Source organism: Danio rerio, chromosome 22 (assembly GCF_052040795.2).
Source record: "Danio rerio strain M-AB ecotype USA chromosome 22, GRCz13ab, whole genome shotgun sequence".
Classification (NCBI taxonomy): domain Eukaryota; kingdom Metazoa; phylum Chordata; class Actinopteri; order Cypriniformes; family Danionidae; genus Danio; species Danio rerio.
The window spans coordinates 18,848,527-18,871,894 of record NC_141042.1 but is presented as its reverse complement, the minus strand read 5'-3'; the positions used below and the strand labels follow the sequence as shown (position 1 = coordinate 18,871,894).

Sequence of the window (23,368 nt, the reverse complement as noted above, 5' to 3'; positions counted from 1 at the left end):
AGAGGCAATTCAATCATAACTTGATGTTAAATCAACATTATATCAATATGTGACTCTTTTTGGATTCTCAGAAGCTACAGAAATTAAAAATGTAAATCAGAGAATACGTTGGGACCATTCTATTTATTGAGACAGTTTATTTATTTGTTTGTTTGTTGGACAATATATATATTTTTAATTCGGCATTAATTAGATTAAAGTTTCTGTTTTATCAGCTAGTCCTGACTGGTTTTGTTTTCAAACTCAATAAATTAATTAATAACCCATTTGCAGTAGTGGTGCTCTTTAACCTTTGATGGGTGCAACTAGGGCTGTGATATTGCTAAAAAAAATGTATCATGATATCAATCCATTTAGGAATTTCTTTTTTATTTAATCACTTTATTAAAATTTACCAACATTACTAAGGCAAATAATTTTAATAGTCAAAAACAAAAATATTGATATTTTGACAATATTAATCAAACTTTTTTTTATTGATATTGACAATGGTGTGCGGTCAATAAATATCTATACCAATTTTATCACACAGCCCTAGGTGCAACCTACATTTTGATGTTGGGAACACCAGTGCTAAGTAGAAAATGTAATTTCGAGCGCTAGTCTTAATCCTCGCTCAAAATAACACAGCAACAACTACAATAGACACATAAAGCTGCAATCTATTCACTACTGATATGGATAGAAACAAAACTCTTGTGCTAAGACCAATGAAATGAGAGTTTAGTTTAATGTGAACAACTTTGGTCCATTTATAAACATTGCCTAGTATATAAATCATCTAATACTGCATGGTTACCGCTACATTCATTCTTCCATGACGGGGTGCCAAACCAAAATTCATCCCGCCACGGATACATTAGGGTTTCTCATTCAAAACATTCAGTTGTTGTTTTCTTTTGATAGCGGGTAATAATCGCACCAAAACGTATTAAAAGGTAAGTAAATTATAACAGCGCAAAGAGTAGTAGTGCTGTGCGTTATTTGTTTAAACCTTTAAGGTGACATGCTGACTGACTGACAGGGCTTCGTGATGTGGGAGGGCAGCAAAAACGACATAGATTTCAGTTAAGACTAATACAGTTTTCATAATTATACTTTATAGATAAAGGTCTAGAGCTCTGCATACAATGACTTTGTCTTGCTGGAGTTTATAGCAGTTTCACATTACTTCAGGACGAATTAATGCTGCTCTGAAGGTTTATTTGGAGACATTCATAAATATTCCTAGCAAATCTAATAAATGGTGGGAGACATACTTGTTACTAGGCTTGCCACGATAGACAGTGTTGAAGGTGTTACAGGTTTTGAGATACAACACCGGTGACATCACTTTTCCACCATGACACTGTCCCCACATTTGTTTAAGTATTCTTTTTTTTATTAAATATTTATTTTGAATTAAATGGAATATATAATTCTAAATAATTTACTTAAGACAAGAGCATGCACTATAATAAGCTACAATGCATCATATTTCATTTATCACGTGAGAAAAACAAGAGAAGTCGAATTTACAGAAAGAGAATGGTGGACGATTTAGTGTCAAAACGCAATCCAAAAGCGCCTGTTTGCAACCCATACTCTCATTTTAAAAATCGCACGACCATCATTTTACAATGTTTAATAATAAATATCTTAATTTTTAAAAAACAAGTGATTTAGAAATGCCGCGCCATTAATAAGCCAACTGCAAAGAAACGAAGCAACCACTGTAATCACTTTTTCGGAAGTTCAGCGGTTCTTTTTTGCACTTGATTATTATGCGTTTAATGTTTAAAAAATCAATAATGAATAGGCCGGCAAGAATGTATCCTGTGTGTGTGTGTGTGTTTGCGTATTTTATCACTGAAGCCGCTCTTCAAAAAACGAAAGTTGCTTCATCTGTCTGGCAATATTTCGGCGTTCAGTCGAATGAAAAGTTAATTTAGATTAGCCAATATTAAGAAATTGCAGTTAAGTAACTGTGACGTGCGGCCTTACATCGAATCTGAGGTCTAATTTAATCGCTCTCGCTTTCATCCACACTTCGATACTTATAGATGCCATACATGTCAAGTCACAAAATTGAGGCTGGTACCAGATGACAAGTAGAATAACTGAAGCCTCTGCGAAAGCTGTCACAGTACAGCACTGAAATTAACAGGCATAAAAGTCTTTGAGCGAAAAAGTCTATCTGTAGGATATCTGTAAAAACGCAACCAGAGCCAATGTTATGTAGAAGTTGTGTCGCCTAATAATTATATTAACTCTAATAAAATTAAAACCAAAATGAACAATTCATTGCATTTTTTGTTTGATAAACAATATACGAAAATGAGAAAAAAAAGGGTGGCTAATTTGTATTAATGTGTTTAAATATTAATAAAAACATGCTTAGCCTATTTAAGCTTAACGGTTATACGCTGAAAATAGGCAAGCCATTCAAAAAATATTATTTTACTGTGTACTGGGTTATAATGTATATTTTACAACAAAACTAAATGTAGCATGTCTCACTGTTATTTAAAACATGCAATTCATAATACACCAGGGGCCTCATGTATCAACGCTGCATACACACAAAAAATTTGCGTACACCAGGTTTCACCCTCAGAATCACTCACGTTTGGATTTACTAAAGATGAACTGAATGTGGGAATGTGCGCAGCTTCACGGCAGCTTTCTGGCTGGCGTACGCACATTTTTTGTGCGTGTCTGTTTTATTTCCATTGGCGACTCCTAGAGGCAGTTGTGTTAAATTCCTCTCTACAAAGTGTCTGAGCCTTGCAATGGCAGCTGTATGAGACGGGTTCATCTAGCAGGTATATAAGGTTTCCATACCATACAGTTGACCAGCTAAACATTAAAGCAGAATTTGCAGCGGTCGCCTGTTTTCCCAATGTAATCTGAGCTATCTACTGCACGCACATTACTATAAAGACACTATCTGAAGATGAATTCGCATTCGTGAATCAGAAACATTTCCATTCAATAAATGTGCAAATAAAATATGATGCACAAACTTATTAATGATTCCTACTTGTCTTTCTCGTGATAAATAGTTGGCAAAATCTGATATGTAGCGGGGGGAAAAAGAAGAAAGAGTTCATCAGACGCTGGATTCGAACCGAGTTCATGCTCGAACATGTCAAAACATATTGACGTACGTCTTACGAGCTGCACCACTGAGACTTTTAAGAGAGCTGCAACATTTTACACCTATAAACCACACTATTTCTTTTTTAATTTACTCAGTGCGATGTTCAGACCCAACTGTGTTAACCGCATCAGCTAAACTCTCCCACTCGATTTTTTTCTTTTGTTGTTAATTCCGGAGAACAAACTTGCAAATAACACCGATTTTCTCCGGTCTACCTCCGAAAGCAGCACCTCCAATTCACATTCTGTTCAAAGTTTCTCTTTTTGCTTGTTTTTGCCATTGCTTTTTTCATATTCATACGGGGGAGGAGGCAGGGAGAAGTTTTGTGCTCGTGCATGTTGCGCTCAGTTTCACGTTCATTCGGATGTACAAAAGAATATGCGTGAGATTCGGCGTACGCAGTGTTTCATAAATCTGAATTTTTTTCTGCGTACGCAAATTTACAGCTTTGTGCGTACGCAATGTTTGAGTATGATTTCCACGCAAGTCTTCGTACATGAGGCCCCAGAGCTGTAGACCTACAGTCTATGTAGTGTTCAAACTTACAGAGCGCTGTTGGTCAATGGTCATAATGTGCACCACGTCATTGAACTCTGATATCTCTGAAGGAGATTATGTTACACGATAGACAATATTAATTTGAGAGATTTTAAGAATAAAAGGTATTTTAAAAAAGGAACAACACGCAAACATCAAAACAAATAAAACCAGTGTATGCTGTGTAGCGTATAGCGCCCTTGCAGTGCATCTGCCGCTGGTGAGAGAGAGAGAGAGAGAGCTTAAAGCCGGTATCGATATAACCAAAAGCAAGATCATGTCGTTATGAATATTCATTAACAATACTTACTGAAATATTAATACATTTACATGTTATTTATTGAAATTGTTTGATCTGTATAGGCTGTCTAATCTTTACAGAAGCTGTAAACTGACATATGTGCGGTGACAGCAGTGATATTCAGCTCTGACAAGAAGCTTTTATTTAGCCTGTAGTCTTTAGATTTTTACATAATGTTCCACTACTCAACATTTCTTTCACTTTTTCATTTATAGTTTATATATAAAATGGTTGCTAGCTTGTTTAGTTGTGATCGTTATGCAATGATCATGTTTTATATTAGGTTTATTCTTTAGTAGCCTATAGATTCGTTAATAATGTATTTTATAAACAGATTGTTCATAAGGACTAAGCTTTTAATATTATACATTAGGCTAATTAATAAAATAAGACACTAAAGTCAGGTAGGACAACAAAAGACAACCAAACATGCTTCCTCTGTTGGCAAATTTAACCAATAAGCAACTCTGCGTGTGCGCAACAAGCTGCGCATCTGAGACAGTGTTTAGCACGATGGGGAACATGGTGAGCCCCACAAGACCCCATCTTAAACCAGAGATGGTCAACATATTGGCCAGGTTTCCTGGCAAAGAACATGTAGGTAGACTGCACTGTTAATAAATGCCAATTTACAGTGCTTTTGTTCATTTCTTATTCATTTTTGTAGCCTAATGTCATTTTGGAAGGTTTTTTTTTATATTTGTTTCTTGTTCATTCGTTTAATCTTATTTAAACTTTGTGCAATATAATTATTTATCTTTCTATTTTATTTTCTTATTTGCTTTAAAACATTCCAACATAGGCTACGTAATAAACAATCTATGGTTGTTATTTGTTGGGTTCCAACTTCCAGTTTTTTCAGCCTGTAGCTTAGTAGTTGTTTTTTTTCATTTCGTTAATAAAAGTTCAGTGTTTAATAACAGTGATTTTTATTTTATTTTTTTTGCAGTTTCCCTGTTGTCCATTCAAACAATTGACGCAGAATTTGCAATTCCCGCAAAACTGAAAGTGAAAGTACTATATGCACGCATTTATAAGCTATTTGAACAGAGAAAAAAAAGAGGAAAAGAGGAAATCTCACCCCTACGGTGATACCGGTATTATAGGTGTAGTCACAAGTCGATTAACCGGTGGGGAAATTTTACTCATCATCACAGCCCTACTTGTTACATAAACGCAGTAAATCGCACTTCAGCAGCGTTTACTTTAAAGCGTACAAGAAAATCTGCACTTGAGCAGCGTAGCTATATTTGAGGGCATGTTTTGTGCTCGAGCAATGAAAATTGGCGCGCAAGAAAAGAAATTTGCATGCTTGTATTACATAAATCCGATCTCGACTTGTAATACTACATTCATGACATTTGTCATTGAACTAACGCCATAGGTAGTTGGTAGATCTGTGTAAAAGGCCTGCCACCACAGCTGGAAAAAATTCTAGAGGAAACACGGTACTGTATATAATACATTTATATAATTGTATATAATATTGTATAACAAATGTATACAATATTGTAATTAGGCATGGGACGATGACCGTTTTCAAGGTATACTGTGCTTTTTTTATTTACATTTTTTTTTTACGACAACAGTATCTCCAGCAGGAAAAAAAAAAATATGTCCAAAAAGATGCCATTTACAGTGAAGGGTAAAAAAAAAAATCTGTGTTTTTTAAACAAACGAAGACAGGAAGTCAATGATTCAGTTGAATTACTTAGCCTGATACGTTTACTGCTCCAAAATAGTTAAAATGTTTTTCTAAATAAAATATATTGTGTTCAAAGGGGGAAAAAGTTTTTGTTTCTTACCCAGACATTTATAAATAATATTCTTTAGACCAGTAATCACAATATCGTAAAACCGTGATATTTTTATCCAAGGTTATCATACCGTCAGAATCTTATACCGGCCCATGCCTAATTGTAACTGTGGTCAAAACAAACCAAAGAGTCTACAGATGTGGAAACACCATAAAACTGTGGAATCAAAACCACACAAAATCAACACACCTTACGCATCTCTAACACCTGATGATGACTAGAATAAATGTGACTCTCCAGAAGCAGGATTAAAACCCCCTGTTCCGAAGGGTTTATTCCCAAATCTCTAAATCCATCTGGACTTTAGACCAAAAAAATTCTCAACATTATGTCCTGCTATGGTTAAAGCGATAGTTCGCCCAAAAATGACAATTCTGTCATCATTTACTCTCCCTTCACTTCCCTTCACCTGTTTGACTGACTTTCTTGTTGGAAAACTGTAATAACCACAGTATTTGTTCTTCCTACTCTGGATGTCAATAATTACAGATTTCTTCTAAAATTAACAGAAGCTTGGAACCACTTAAGTGAGAGTAGATTTTCATATTTGGGTGAACTATCCCTTTAATTTGGATAATATTAACAGCAAAACATTGCAGAGAATGCTGCAGTCATGTTTGTTCACTAATACGGTGTCCAAAATGCTTGTTAATGCTTTGCTAAGGTGTTGTTAAATTGTTTCAAGGTGGTCGCATACTCCGTTTTACAGCATCTGCTCTGTTCTCCAAAACATTCGACTGAAGTTCCTTCAAGCAGCTGATTTTTTTCATCCATTTTATTATCTGCTAAACCTAAAATCGCTTCTCTATGTAGTAATAGCACAAAAAAATCTGCGCAATCACTCATTTTTTAACAAGTAGGCCTTGTCTTTTGACATGAGGAAGGGTCAAGCAAAAGCTCTGAAAGTGTGGCCTGTTTGAGTAAATGGGCAGGAAGGAACAACATCCAGTTTTCTGGGATGGCTCTTGAAAGCAAGCCGACCAATTAAACCCATCAATCAAAACACAAGTTTACCGGAATCACTGGGCATCTAAACACAGCTTCTTCGTGGAAGTTTATCTGATGACGTGCACAACTTCACCAGAATTGACTTTTATATTAGATCACTTCCTGTGTATCAAGCAGCACCGACGAGATCACATGATGCAAGAATTTCCCTGTGGTCACATGACTCACACCCTCCCTTTTTCTTTAACTGTTCCTGCCAGTGGAAACCAGCCGGCTCAAACCAGTTTGTGACATAGGCCTCGTTTTGCAAAGTCAGGCTGGGTTCAGGTGCGACAGAAAACACTTTGGCCTGCTGCAGTTTTTTTTTTGAAGAATCGGGGCAGCGTGCCACCCGAGGGAAGACTGACGTGCTGAGCGAGCACATACTCTAATGTGTGGTCTCTGGGAAGAGTTGAGCACACGACGGTCGTGTTTGTAGAGTGTGACATCTTTCAACTCAACTTTGCGCCCCTCCCCCATCCCGCATGGCATCAGGCCACCTTCTTTGTCCTTTATCATGACTGTGGCTCGACTGTGGTTCATCTCCACTCATGGTTTGTGCTTTTCTACAATCATCATCACATCCACAGACAATGAGAGTTGGTGTAGCAGTTTATGGTGCAATACGCATCACATTCAAACAAGCAACTTTTTATAACCTTTAGTTTTTTTTTATTATATATAAATTTTAAGGACTTGCAACCACCCTAAAGTGCATTGAAATGAACAAGGCCACACAGAATCTGCTGATATTTCTTGCTATTTTTGCAAAGAAAAAAAAAAATAATAATATAAATAATAATTAAATTAAATATAAATAAATAGAATATAAATAAATAAACTGAATAAATAAATATAAATTAAATATAAAGAAAAATAAACACAAATAAATATAAATCAATTGAATATAAATAAATATAAATAAGTAAATAAATATAAATAAATAAAATAATTTAAAAATAAATACATTGAATGTAAAAAATATAGATAAAAATAATTATAAATCATTTTATATAAATACAAATACAAATAAATAAATAGAATATTAATAAATATAAAATAAAATAAATAGAATATAAATAAATAGAATATAAATAAAATAAATAAATTGAATATAAATAAATATAAACAAACTGAATATAAATAAATATAAAAAACTGAATATAAATAAATATAAACAAATTGAATATAAATAAATATAAACAAATTGAATATAAATAAATATAAACAAATTGAACACACACACACACACACACACACACAAATATAAATGAATAAATATAAATAAAATTAATATAGGTAAATAAAAATAAATTGGACAAATATATATAAATTAAATATTAATATTTATAAATAAATTGAATATAAATAATAAATAAATATAAATAAATTGAATATAAATAATAAATAAATATAAATAAATTGAATATAAATAAATAAACAAATAAATAGAAAAAAATATATATATAAATAAATTAAATATATTAAATACAAATAAATGGAATATTAATAAATAGAAATAAAAATTTAATATAAATAAATAAACATAAATAAATTGAATAAATAAAAAAAGATCTGTGGATTTATGTGGAATGATTTTTTGGAGTACAGTAACTAAAATTTAACACATTTAATTGGAAAAAACAAATAAATGTAACTTTTAAGGTGTGCAATGTGGACCATTTGAACTACATTTTTGTTAAACAAAATAAGTCAAATAATTGATCTACTCAAAGTAACTTTTGAGAAACTTTTGCAAATATTAGTAAAATACATATATACACATATATAAACATATATATATATATATATAAACATATATATATATATATATATATATATATATATATATATATATATATATATATATATATATATATTCACATTTACATAAAATAAATACTTAATAATGGGCTAAGTAAACTGCTAATTTATGCAGGCACAGATTCTATGAGGGCTTAGCAATGACTCAAACAGGTTTTATTAAAAAAAAGCACTTTTCATTAATTATCAATGCTTTAGTGGAGTCCATGTATAATTATGTTAATATTAATTGTAAAATGCCACAGTTGGTGTAGCTTCTGAACAATGACGTAAATTTGTATACCAGTTAGGGCTGCACAATATATTGTTTCAGCATCGATATCACAATGTGCGCATCTGCAATAGTCACATCGCAAGATATGCAATGTGGAGTCTGAAATATAGTTTACCAGGAGCCAAAGAACAAATGTGATTTGTGGAGTTTGCATGTTTAAAACCTGTAACTGAGAAACTCAAGAGAGTTTAGAACATTTGAACACAAAAAAATTATGATGTTTGGAGGTGTAACAAAGATTTATTTAATTTAATTTAATTATTTATACAGAATTTATATGATTTATGCAACAAAAAAAAGATTCCTATAAAAATCCATATATCTGCATTGTAAAGTGAAAACAAGACTATTTTACTTTTCACTTTGGCAGATAATTTTGCTTGTTTTAAGGAAAAAAAAAACATTAATTTCCTCTGAAGGTGAAAAACAAAACAGTATTTTTACTTGATCTAAGAATTAGTAGATATTTGGACTAGAAACAAAACAAAGCAAAGAAAGAAAAGCATTTTTGCATTGTGATTATTCCATTTTTGTACTTAATTAGAGTAAGACTCATCAGCAGCCGCCAAATAGAGCTATTCAAACCATCTTTTCATATGGCAATATATATAGCCGAAAAATAAAATCACAACATCAGGTTTTTCCAATATCGTGCAGCCCTAATACCAGTGACTTACCAATAATTATACAATAATTATACCAATAATTAAAACATACCAATAATTATACAATTATAACATTTACAATTTTAATTTGGCAAAACCCTTAACTTTCAAATGACAGTGGGTTTAGTGTTAACCGAAATTAATAAATGGCACAAAAGTTGTTTAAACTTATTTAAATCACATGTTAGGCCTCAAGTTAAACCGGCAAGACAAAAAGCAGCACCTTGTTTGCATCTACTTGATACCTTGTTTACACTGCGTTCAGCAGATGCTTTATATTCAGCTCTGCATGAGGAGCAGCCTGAGGTTAGGAGCCCTCAACACCAACACAAAAGCCAAAAACGGCAGCACCGTGAACCAGCTAATTCTCTAGTTCACAGGTCAACACTACTTAACTTCAGATTGTGTGTCAGCAGATAGACTGAATGATTAATTACATTTTGATATTGTGGCAATACTATAAATCGCTATTTTAAAAGCAACACTACACTTTGTTTTAGAAATAGGGTCATCTAGTGGTAAACAGTTGAGTTTTCCTATATTTACATCCATACAGCACATCTCCGGGTCTAATGCGAGCACTTTTAGCTTAGCTTAGCATAAATCATTGAATGGGATTAGACCATTAGCATCTCACTACAAAAATGGTCTAATCTGATGGAATGATTTATGTTAAAAAAAACTTGGCGAATTTTTTTTAAGCCACTATTACACTGTGGTCATTTGATGTACGCGAGTAAATCAGTCTACAGAGTAAACCAAGTTATGGATTTCTGCATTTTCTGATATGCTCTGTGTGTATAACAGTGGTAGTGTAGTGTGATGATGCACGCATCAGAGAGCCGCAATAGAATTGCCTTTGAAAGCAGGTTCATTTTTTACTTTCGCTTTGAACAGATTGAAATAAAAGCACAACCTATTGGCAATGTGTGCTGAGCCCACAGTATCATTCATTTTATGATTTCTGCTAAGTCATTATTTCACAGTATCATTCAGTTTATTTTATCCTTGCACAAATTAATTACATTAATCAATTACTGCTTATTTTTGTGAGATGACAGCATTTGTTAATCATGTTTAACATCAGCATAAAAATAATGTACACAAAGTGTCAGTGTTTGATTACAAATGAGTTAGTTGACTAAACAGGCTTTTCACATCTCCAAGCAGTGAAATTTATTAAAAATAGAAAAAATGGAAATTAGTTGAAATTTACAATGCAATTGGCCCAAATAATTAAAAGCTCTACAATATCTGAATAAGTAAGAAATAAACAAATAATTTGAGTCGGTCCCATCCATAGATGCCCCTTTATAAGCTTTAACTTTTTTTGTAATTAGATACAAAGATAATATAACAAAAATAATAGCTTTTTATAAATGTCCTTTTTATTTTATACATTTAAATAAAAGTTTTTTTTTTTAATCTAATTACACAAAAAGAAAAAAACATTCTAAAAAAAAAATAAAAATAAGGATTTAAGATGCTGATGACTGTTGAAACATCACCACCACAGTGATGATATCTCGGTGCATTGACGATGCTGTCTAGAAACAAATTTTATACTTTTTCACAGCACAAGAATTCATGATTCAAATGTAAATTTTAAATACATTTAATATGTATTTTTAATACAGTTTTGTCCTTTAATACAAGCAGTCAGATATATGAAATGTACCTTTAATTTTACCTGCTTAAAGAAAACTCTTTTTGAATGCATTAAACAAAACTCAAGTACATGCACAGAAATGAGCACTTAAAGCAAATAAACATTCGTAAATATTACTTGGAGTATTTAACAACTTGCTCAACCACGCTCAATGATTGGTCGCACGCTCAACAGAAAGGGCTGTGATTTGCTGATGAGTGACACGGATGAACGGACAAGGCGATCACAGCTTTTTTGAGAACACTTTTGGGGGGAAATAGGCTCATTTTACAACAGTGCTGGAGTTAAACAGTTGAGTTTCACAATTTTTTAAAAATTCAATTTGCTGAACTCTGGGTCTAGTGGGAGCACTTTTAGCTTGGCTTAGCATAAATAATTGAATCAGATTAGACCGTTAGCATTTAGCTTTAACATTTCAAAAAAGAAAAGTTTTGATAATCTTCCTATTTAAAGCTTGACCCTTTTGTAGTTACATTGTGTACTAAAACCAACAAAAATCTAAAACTTGCTATTTTCAAGGCCAATATGTCTAGGAACTATAATCTCATTTCGGTGTAATAGTCATAGAAATTGGCTGCCTTACAAAGGTTGCAACAGGCACAATATATCAAGCTTTTTTCTTCTTCATGTTTATTTATTTTTTAACATAGTAACCAGTTAGGATCTATTCCTGATTCAATACTGAATTGTCCACGTCTGCATCATGGTGCACCGAAAAAACTATTAATGACGACCCTAAAATTTAGTTATGATGGTTATGTTGTGTAGACAGTGTAAATAATTATATTAGCTCAATAATATTGACTGGGCATACTATATAATAATTTATTGAGAAAACGTAAAAGCATAGTAAACACAATTGCAATAATGCTCAAAAACAAATCTATAAACACAAAAAAAATGATCGACCCTAGTTAGCAGCTGGACTTATTTCATGACCAACCTCTTGGATGTGCTCATGTCCACGGGCTCGTCGCTGGTCTGCACCTCCACCTTGATGGTGGCCTTCACCTCTCCGGCCCGCAGGATGTTCGCCACCTTGTTGGCCTGTTCGCTTTTGGTCTTGAGTCCATCTACAGCTCCAGGTTCTCCTCTCTCCAGCTTGACCCGCTTAACATCCGTTTCTGGAGTAGGGACATCTCTCTCCAGCGCACGCTTCTGACTGCGCGTCTGACGGCCCGCGTCTTCTGACATCTTCTCACCTGCACAAAAAATAGATTCGATTAGATTACTATTTTGTGTCCGTGACAAATAGTTTGGACATACAAGTGGTCTGACCAAACTGATGGTTATTTTAAACAACATTTGGTCCTTTCACGAATAAATTTTTTACTTTTTCAAAAAATAATTTGATGTGGTGCATGTTTATTGCACAAAAAAAAATCAAAAACAACACATTCCTAAATAGCAATCCTATTACAACTACTTAAATATATTTCTGTTTTTTAGTTTGTATAAACTATACCAATTACACCTTTAATTGCGCCATAATTATAACGAAAGGGTAAAAAAAAGACAGATAAATAAACAAGAAACTTTATGACAACTACTGAAAAAAATTGTTTGTATTTAGTATATTACACTAAATGAAGAAAAAAAAGTAATAATTTAAAAACCCTTTAATTTCCTGAATAAAAACATTAACTATTACTAAACATCACTGGTAAAGGTAAATAAAAACGTTTTGTTGTGATCTCTATTGCACCAAAGTAAAGAAAACGAGTGTAATTCTATGTTAACTGTTAAACAAAGCAAAAAAAGTTAAACAAATACTGCCACCAAAAAAGTATACATGCTTCCTAAAAATTGTTGCGACATGCTCCAATTACCTTCTCTCAAACAATTTCTTGTCTATTACTCAAGTGTCTTCAGCTCCTAAATGTCACATGCCTCTCAGAAGCACAAAACACTACACAGACAACACAAAGCATGTTTATCTTGCTGAGCTCATATTTAAAGTAGTCTGCATTGTACTCTTTCCCCTCATTTGATAGCCTGTTTGAGGATGTGGGCACTTGTTTTCATCTCCACCTTTGAATTCGCACTAAAATACTCTTGAAGCCTTATTGTCTATTGTAAAAATGACCTAATTTCAGGTATTTTTCCTTAAAGAAACACTGAACTTTTTTTGGAAATAGGCTTGTTTCTCAAGTAACCTTAAGTTAAACAGTTAACTTTAAACAGTTTTGAATCCTTTTCAGGGGTCTCTGGGTCGGGAGCACTTTTAGCTTAGCTTAGCATTGAACCCTAGACTGCAGCTCTGCACACGTGTTTGGCCAGAGGATAAATGGTCATGCCCAACTGGGCCTGGTTTCTCTCTAGGTTTTTTCCTTCACTTTCGTCAATTGGTAAAGTTTGTTTCTTGCCACTGTCTCCACTGGCTTCCTTGGTTTGGGACTTGAGGAGCTGTGGATTGATAGATTTGCTCTATAGTGTTTGGACTTCCAGCAAAGAAATTTAAACCAAACTGAACTAAACTGAACTTCAACTCTGAAAACTGGACTCACAGTTTCAATTTAATAGAACTTCTATGTTAAGCTGCTTTGACACAATCTACATTGTAAAAGCACTATAGAGAACAAAAATAAATTGATTAAAATAATAATAATAATAAAGAAAAAAAACTTGATTTATTGTGCCTGCTGCAGCAATGGTACGGCAGCAAAGTTCTTTGATTATTACGCCAAAATGTCATTATATTTCCTAGACATATCAGTCTACAAAATAGTGACTTCTCATTTTTTATTGATCTTAGTACACAATGCAACCACAGAAGGGTCATGCATTAAATAGGAAATTTATAAAAACCTTTCTTTTGAAATTTGAAAGCAAAATGCTAACGGTCTAATCAGATTCAATTATTTTTGCTATGCTAAGCTAAATTCAGCTGAATAGATAAAAAAAAACATATATACATAATATGTCGAAAAAAACAATTAAACCTAGGGCTGCACAATATATAGTTTCAGCACTGATATCGCAATGTGACCATTCGCAATAGTCACATCGCAGGATTCGCAATGTTGAGTCTGGATTATAACTTATGATGTGCATGTGGTGTTTCTGAGGCCTGTGACTGACTGAGGATTTTAAAAGCATTCTGGCCTAAAAAGCTATATTGTTTGTAACGTTAATAACAATAAATTTCACAGATTTATAAAACAAAAACTATGCAAGATTATTTTACATTTGACTATTCAATTACTGTACCTGAAAACTAATAAGGTGCTTTCACGCCTAGACTTTTGTTTCGGAACCTGTCTCGTTTGCCCAGTTAGCGCGGTTCATTTGGCATATGTGAATGCAGCAATCGCACTCGGATCTGTGCCAAAACAATCGGTTCGAGATCACCTGAATGAGGTGGATATGTAATTGGCTTGGCTAAATGATGAGAGAATTATGAGTAGGGTGGGATGTCCTACAGGTAAATGAGTGTTTTATATCAAATACAAAAGGGAAAGCATTAATGAGAGCTGTTTATGCGTTAGGAAAATTGACCTAACAGCAGTCTTGGTCTATCTGTTATTTCTCTCTATAATGTAAAGCCTATAATGCATAAGCCAACTTCTATTTATGAGAAAGTCTTACCTCTGATTTATATTTGGTGACTATGACTGTAGGTGTCACCATTCAAAATAAAAGCACAGCTTTTCGCTTATAATGTCTTATTGCTCAACGTCATAAATTAAAATAAGGATGCATGACAGCTGAACGGGACTTTGCAAAATAAACTCTGAAAACTCTGTGAGGAGAGACCAATGTGAGGAGAGTTAACTCGCACGTAACTTGTTTTAGCACTTTTGGTCCATTTAGAAACTTTGCCGTGTGAAAGTAAACTGCACTAAGAACAAAGTGCTATAAATGTAACAATTCTAATCCCTGTTTCGGAACAAAAGAATGGATCCACACGTGTGAAATCACCCTTAAGACTCTTTGGACAATAAAATAATACAATAATCATTTGTATCTTTCTATTTATCTATGCTTGTAGATTGTGTTTACTATTTTTTATGCAAATACACTCCCCTAAAGAATTCTCCAATTCAGTATAAAGTCATAAATTCCTTTCAAAGAGAGATATTCAATTCATCTGGTGAAATTGCATTTATATCGCAATATAGATGTTGCAGAAAAACAAATATTGGAATGGTAGGTTTTTCCAATACCATGCAGACCTAGTAAAATGAGGAAAAAATAAATGAGTTATAAATTTAGCCAATTTCCCTCCAAAAAGTTGGAGTGTTCCTGTGATTGCAGGTAATTCCCTCCTGTTAGACCAGACTAAGTTTTTTTTTTTTTTTTAAGTCAGCACCCACTAAACAAGTTAACTTGCACAATACGTTTACTAAAACAGCCGTTTTTGTAGTCATATTTGTAATTTCGCAAACAGGAAGAAAAATTTCCCACTAGGCTTCAAAACACATCCCAAGCAAACCCCATCAGCCACAGGCAGCCCATCCATCATTTGGGCAAAATGAGGCCCAAACGAAACATGCCGTCCTACCTGTCTCACATCTGATATCAGAAAGCTGACTCAACAACCCAGGCCTGCTCTCATCTGCCATGACATCACTGGGGCTCCACATGACCCTTCCCAAGATTCCATGGGACACATAAAGCATTTCCCCGGAAAACCAGTTTGAACCGGTTGGCGGACGACGGCGAGAGACTGAAGCAGGTTTTTAACCCCTTGAGAGACTGACTGGCAGTGAACGCGGCCACACAGACGCAGGAGTTTCGCCGGTGGGGGGAAGGGCCGATGCATTCCAAAACACAAGTCTTTCAGAGATGAGGAGGAAGTGTCCGCTCTTTGTTGCTCGCTAAATAACAGCCACCACAGTGGGCTCGACTGCTAAGGTAGTCAATAAACTGAACGACTTGACAACAGGAACACTTCTGATTTGAATAAGCGTATATATGGGAACTGAGAAGTTTGATCAGGTCAGTGGTTGGAAAGACTTTGGATTGGAAGCATTTTTTAGGAATTTTATACCCATGGCTTGTTGGTAAAATGTTTTGGAGTAAAAGATCAGATTAGATTCAACTTTAGTGGTAGCACACATGTGAGAGTACAAGGAAATGAAATGTTAGCATCTATCCAGAAGTGCATTTGTTTACATATATATATGTATTTACATAAATACAGAGGTGTGTATAGTTGCTATTTTAAGAAGAAGAAGAAAACATCTAATTAAAAGGCTTTTCCAGGTCTGGAATCCACAATAGAAATGTTTCCATTCAAAAATGCAAAAATAAATTTATGCACGAAACTGGAATATCGCATAAGAGATGCCCGAATAAAGCTAATTTCCATACAACAAGTCTAAGAGAACAAAATTGTCACTTCCTGATTAACTGGCACCACATATAAACAATAAAAACAGAATTTGTTGCGGTAAGAGTACCTGTATGAATCTTTTCTTTATTTAATACATTACTTGCACCTAGAAGACAAATGCCAACAGGAAATGAACAAATGGTGACGCTTGAAGGCTTGAGACGCGAAGCACAGACGCTTGGAGGTAACTCTGGAGGTAATTAACAATATAATAACACTAATAGTAAAATTGTAACGGCATTTTAGAATGACCAAATCATCATTTCAGATGTTTTACAATGTGTTCAGCCTGCTGGTTTGTCCATTCACACACAAATATCATCACATGACATTTTATAACAATAATTACATGACTTTAATGCAGATAGTGGAATTTCTTCAGGTAAAAGTGTTTCTATCGTAGTTTATGCACACCTTTTCTTATCAAATAAACAGTTTATCCTACTCTGCATACGTTTTTTTCTTAGCGTTTCCATCAACTGTTTTTTTTACACCTATATCCAAAATTTGCATAAAAGTTAGTGGGTAAAAACATAGCTAATTTCTGATACTTCCAGGTTCCTGAAATAAACATCACATCCAAAATACTTAACAAAACGTTTACTTTATACTGACACATTTACTTTCCATCACATATTACTTAAACTGGGCTAGTAACTGATTGATTATTGAATAACTGAGTAATTAAAGGGATAGTTTACCCAAAATATTTTTTTTTCCTCAGTAGAAACTGTGGTCCTCGGTCAATCATAAAATCCAAGTCAATGGCTAGCACTTTGAGAATCCAAAACAAATACAGGCAAAATTAAATTAATACTCAAGGTTCCTGATGATTGAGTTCATATTAAAAGGCACAAATTAGTCATTGCAAGGAATTGAGCATTATTTACAACATTATCTTCTTCAACCCACAGTGAAAATGGAAAAGGAGGATGCTTGTGTTGCAAGTTTTCAACAATACAGCATGATCCGATTTGGAGAAACCAAAGAAAAATCATAACCAACATTGTTTCTTGAAAATTTGACTTCGGCCCTCAGTGTATCATCAACAAAAGCCACCGGTATTAATTTAGTTTCACTTGTATATGTTTTTATGGTTCTCAAAATCTCAGTAGCTGGGAAAAAGAGTAAACAAAGAGTTGTGTTCGCACTTGAAGTTCAGTTCTCTTGGTTCTTCTGATGGTTCTCTGGGGGAATCATCAGACACTTTGTTAGGGCCCAAACTACTGTAAATCAAGGATTTGAAAAATTACTGAATGACAATTTTAACCCAGAGCGACAATACATAGGGAGAATGCTTGTGTTTAATTGTTCAACAATACAATACTTGTGCTTATCCTGTGTAAAGAAACCTTGGGAAATCGTAAACAAACATTAGCTAGGTTTTCATCCTAAAAAGCTAATTTGCCTAAAACTGGATTATCGCATAAAAGCTGTGCGAATAAAGCAGCGTTTCCATACAATGAACCAAAGCGAGCAAAATCGTCACTTCCTGATTAACTGGTGCCAAATACCAAAAGTAAAAACTTAATTTGGTGCGATAAGAGAAACTGGGTGAATCTTTTCTTTATTTAATAAATGACTTGTGCCTCAGAAGGCAATCCTGACACGCAGTGAACACGTGGTTGCGTTTGAAGGTGAGAGATGCTGAGTAGAGACGCTTTTGATTCTGGAGGTAACTAATAATATAATAACACTAATACTGAGATGGTTAAGGTTTTTTAGAATGACCAAAACAACATTTCAGATGTTTTACAATGTGTTCAGCCACTTAGTTTGTTCATTCACACACAATTTTATCATCGCATGATCTCTTATAACAAAATCACCTGACCTTTTTTAATGCGCATACTGGAATTTGTTTGGTGAAATTGTTTACATTGCGGTTTATGCGCATCTTGTGTTATGGAATAAAGTTTATCCTACTGAGTTGGCTTTCCATCAACCATTTTTTAATGAACATATCCAAAATGCGCATAAAAATAGGTGGATGAAAACGTAGCTAACGTTTCTTTGACATAATTTGACTTCATAAGACCTCAGTGTATCATTTTCAAGTATTTTTTTTTTTACCTAGATTTTCTTTTATGGAAAAAAAATGTTGTGTTCACAATTTAAGTTCAGTTCTCTTTTTCTTATGATGATTCTCTAAGGCAGGGGTGGCCAAACTTTTTCCTATAAACGGCCAAAAACCCCACTTGACTGAGGGCTGTGGGACACATATATACCAAACAGTATTACAATAAATTAGTCAATAGGAATTTCCTCTTTTATTCTGCAATATAAAAAAAACAATAAAAAACATTGCTTTAAATCATATTTAATACAGTATCATTTAACATGTTAAAATGAACTTGTTACAGTAAAAACATAATTCCATGTATGACACAATGGAGTTCAATGCTGAATACACTAGTTGAGCTACAGCTGCCTTTACCTTGATATGCTCGTAGATGTCAGATATACTGAACATCAAGTGACATCATTTACATTTTAAAAAGTCTGATTTATTTACATTTAATTCAATCATTTATTTCAGTTGCGTTTTTTGTAGCTCAGCAATAAAAGTAAAAACAAAAGATTTTGTTAAATTTAAAGTTCAAACTGACGATTTCGGTCAAAAGCATTCGCCCAAACCACCGACATTCTCCCACTCTTTTCAGATTGGATGGTGGACTAAATCAAAGGTTACTGTAGGCCAAACTTAGGGCATCTCCGTTCTAGGAAAATCAGACACTTTGTTAGGGTGTAAACTAATATAAATAAAAAATAAATTACATTATTGAATGACAGTTTTAAAATTCATTACTGAAAACGTTTTATTGACGAAAAAAAAAATCTAATTTTGGTTTTACAGTTGTTCACACCTCTTTTCAAAGGTCTCATTCCTCTTGTTTGGTGTGCACCAAGGATAAAATGGCAGCATTTACACTTATTCAAAATGAAGCCAACATGCCAAGTGTGAACACACCCTAAAAAGATAATACACTTGCTGTAATGTCACAGTCAAATTTACTCAAAGCCATTAAAATAGCTGCCAGCCTATCATAAATTAATCATAAGTGATAACGTTGCAAAATATTCAGCTTCCCCCATAGGAATAAATTACATTTTGATATAAAATACAAAAAATAAATACTAAATGCAGCTAATAATCGGAAAGAAATGATACCTTTATGTTGTAATAATCATATTATTCCTGCCAATTTCATTCCTGAAGAGTAATGTAATGAATTTTGTTTCCCATGTTATTTTTAAACAAATAACATGTTGGAAGTAATGTGTTCTGATCCACACACTAGCTTAAGTTCCCTATTAAAGCATTAAAATAAATAATCAGCTGAAGTATCCTATTAATGTATAAAAAAAAAACTTAATAAAACAAATGGAACCAAATCCCAATCATATTAAAACTAGTCATCTTAACACCAGACCTGATCCTTGTTCAAACCTTCACAAATAAACACAACTCAATGTTTTTGTGGGGTCACAGATATAAATCGCCAATGTAAATCAACACTGGAGAGGGCTCTAAAAAGTAGGTCGCCAAACTGGTCAATGTATACTGATGGTTAAAAATGCAACCGACCGACTCCATTGCACAACCGAGTCCATCTGCAAGAAAATCATTACCTTGAGGAATCTGTGCTGGACAGAAATGACAACAACAAATGTAACATTAAGCGTGTGGGACTTCAAGACATGCACACTGCAAATTATCTTCAACTCCAAACCAACATCATATACTGAAAACACATCTGCCATTTTTTTCCCTTTTCACACCAAGTGCCCAGTTTAGTCATACAAAAGCCACTTGTTCTGGTAGGCAAATGGATGCGTGTCGTTAAAGCTGCAGACACGTGGCTTGCACGGCCTCATGGGAAACGGATGGCATCAGATCTATGTGCATCTGCAAGAACACTTTTTCATCACTTTCATATCTCCGAAGCTTCAAAAAGACCACAGCGTGACGCAAAACAGGAAGCTTAATATTTTAATAACCCTAAACATATTGCGGAGGATTATTTATACACGAGTGTTTGGGTTTCACTAATCAGATCATGACGTCATTTAAACCTCATGTCACATATAAAAGGCTGCGCGTTTGTTTGTTTGCTACTAATTCTGCTGTGAAATCTTGCATTCGATGAAGCGCTTACAGCACGATGGCGATGTATTGGATTGTCTGGGCTGGTGAAAAACATGTCTGTTCTTGCCATGGTGCGGTGACTATCCTCGCGGGGCTTTCTGAAGAAGAGTCGTCTGATGTAATGACCGCCCTGAGGGTGCAGACCGAGCAAGACAATAGGAGGCATCGCTGGCGCTATACAACACAGCATGGTGGCAATACAACCCAAACTGGATCGGTACATTCAGCTGTCCAACAATACGGGCGACCCGCTGGCCCGAAAGAATTGGGGTGGTCACCTGACCAGCTGCAAACTCACACTTTCAGTTTTCTGTCATCAATGCTACTTGTGGACTTTTCCAAGGTGTCGAATGTTTTTGTGAGTTTTTTTTTTATAAATGGTTGAAAAATTATTTTAACTTAAATATTTAAAAATAACCAGAGAGAGAATTAATATGAATTATATGAAATTAGAAACAAACCTGGCATTAAGGTTATAGCATTAACTTCTACAAAAAATAAGCTTTGAAATAAGTATTTATGAAAAAGTTCCCAGTTTAATTTCAACAAATACATGTTTTTTTTTTAAACATTATTGGTAATAATTTTGTTGTTTATTATGGTTTGAATATAAAATATATAGGCTACACACACTCGTGATTGATATCAAATTTATATTGATTTACAATACTACATATTAGCATATTGTACAAAGATTATATATGAAAAAATGGAATGTTTGCATTAAGATATTTTTAACGATGATCTTTAACTCTAAACCCAAAGGATTCTTGATACACTATGTATATCATTAATGCTAAAACTGATCGCGATGCCAGCTCGGCATCATGATGTCTATTGGCCATCAGCGATAGACAATGGTATCGTCTATTGATACAACTCTAGTACATACGATCACAACGAATAGGGGATAAAGCAGAAGACATCAGTGTGCAAACCAAAGCAAAGGCTGGTTCAGCATGACTAGTGTATTCGGCACTGAACTCAATTGTTTTAGAAGTGGAATTTTTTGTATGTTATTATTGAAATAGGTTCGTTAAAATAATATACATTTTTGATAAATGCTAATGCATTATTAAATACGCTTAAAGCAATTTTTATATTCATTTTTTAAATTTTATGGAAGAAATTGTAAAATTACCCATGGCAACTTAATGTAATGCATTTTGTGATGTTTACTTTCAGCCCACAGCTCTCAATCAAGCTTGGATTTTGGCCCTTCTTCAGAAAAAGTGTGGGCACCCCTGCTATACATCATTAGAAAGCTCATGGATTCAATATTTGCACAATGTTCTACAAGTTATATTTTGCTGTGAGAGAAATGTTCTAATCACAAATATTTGCAGCAAAACATAAATAAGATCTATAAGTAAACAAAGTCGTCCTTTACTATAAAATCAGTACACTCTGACAAGCAAACTTTGTTTTTAGGCTATATATTTAAACACTTTTAGAATATTTTCTTTTAAAGATCTGTATTTATATATTTAGATGTTAGCTTTAAGGTCTAAAGTCTACATTGTAAAAGCGCTATAGACGTAAAGATTAATTGAATATCTATAAGCTAGAGTGCTCCAGAACAGTGAAAAAATTGGTATTAAAAAACATAAAACTGATATAAACATCTAAAGCTTGCAGTTTGTCACTTCCGCCTAAATGGATCAACGATTCTCTCTTCATGTTTCCATTGAGATTACATCAAACATCGAATAAAAGAAAAATACACTTTTCAAAGCACTTTACACAACCTTTAAATACTGTAAACCAGTAGAATATTTGATATAGATCTTTTATTCTTGTTGAGGCTGACATGAAATCAATTATCACCGAACTACAATCTCTACTACGTAAATGCTTTTAGAAGAATGACAATTAGGGCTGAGACGGTAAACTATAATATACCAAATCGCAATAACACTGATAAACTTTTTTTTACTCCATGTTGATCTAACACAGCAGAAATGTGCAACCATGGGAATCTAAAGGCGTGTTGATATTGTAGGATATTTATCAGCTGAAAATATGTTATGCCATCTAATAGACCCTCTAATTTTTGTGGTTTCAGTCATTGCTGGGGTACTCTTTCAAATCTGGAAGCATTAAAAACTGATATCGAAATATAAATATTTATTGTTTAATAAGGAAAATAATTATTGAGATTTTTGATTCCCGCCTCAAAGTCTTTTGCCGATCCTTCCCCTATTTCTGCTCCCCATGATTTCCTGTTAATACTCCACACGATTCTATCCATTAAAAGGTTAAAAAACCTAAAAATAATTATCTAAAATAATAATAAAAATGAAAAAATAAACGGGGCGCATCTATATGGTCACAATTTGGGTCTCGTTGCAAACTAGAGGTAACATTTAGTACTGCACTCAAAAAAAATCTCACTGGAAGTTCTTTTCTTGAGATACAAACTTCATTTTTTTTATATAAATTGCTCAGATATCTGACAATTTAGGAGTAAAACAGGTTTAGCAATAAATTGCGAATTGAAATATGTTTTAACAGCTGATGCCGTACTTAAATATTAAAATGTATTTTTATTGTCTATTTATTTTCATAACTGAACTTGTTTGTCATCAACAATGACGAACATTAGCTACGTTTCCACACACCTATTTTTATGCGCATTTTGAAAATGTGCATAAAAAAATGTGC

The 23,368-nt window shown here is 33.7% G+C and overlaps 1 protein-coding gene across 15 annotated transcripts in view; it reads right to left on the bottom strand.

Moving 5' to 3' along the window:
* Positions 1–23,368, bottom strand: part of gatad2ab (GATA zinc finger domain containing 2Ab) — a 68,703-nt gene that overhangs the window by 19,093 nt on the left and 26,242 nt on the right. For all 15 annotated transcript variants that reach the window (XR_015521126.1, XR_015521127.1, XM_087302526.1 and 12 more), the window contains 1 exon segment: positions 12,160–12,418. Coding sequence is in view for 12 of the 15 variants with exons in the window: in XM_087302526.1 (XP_087158652.1) it covers positions 12,160–12,418 (259 nt within the window). In the remaining 3 variants the exon portion in view is untranslated.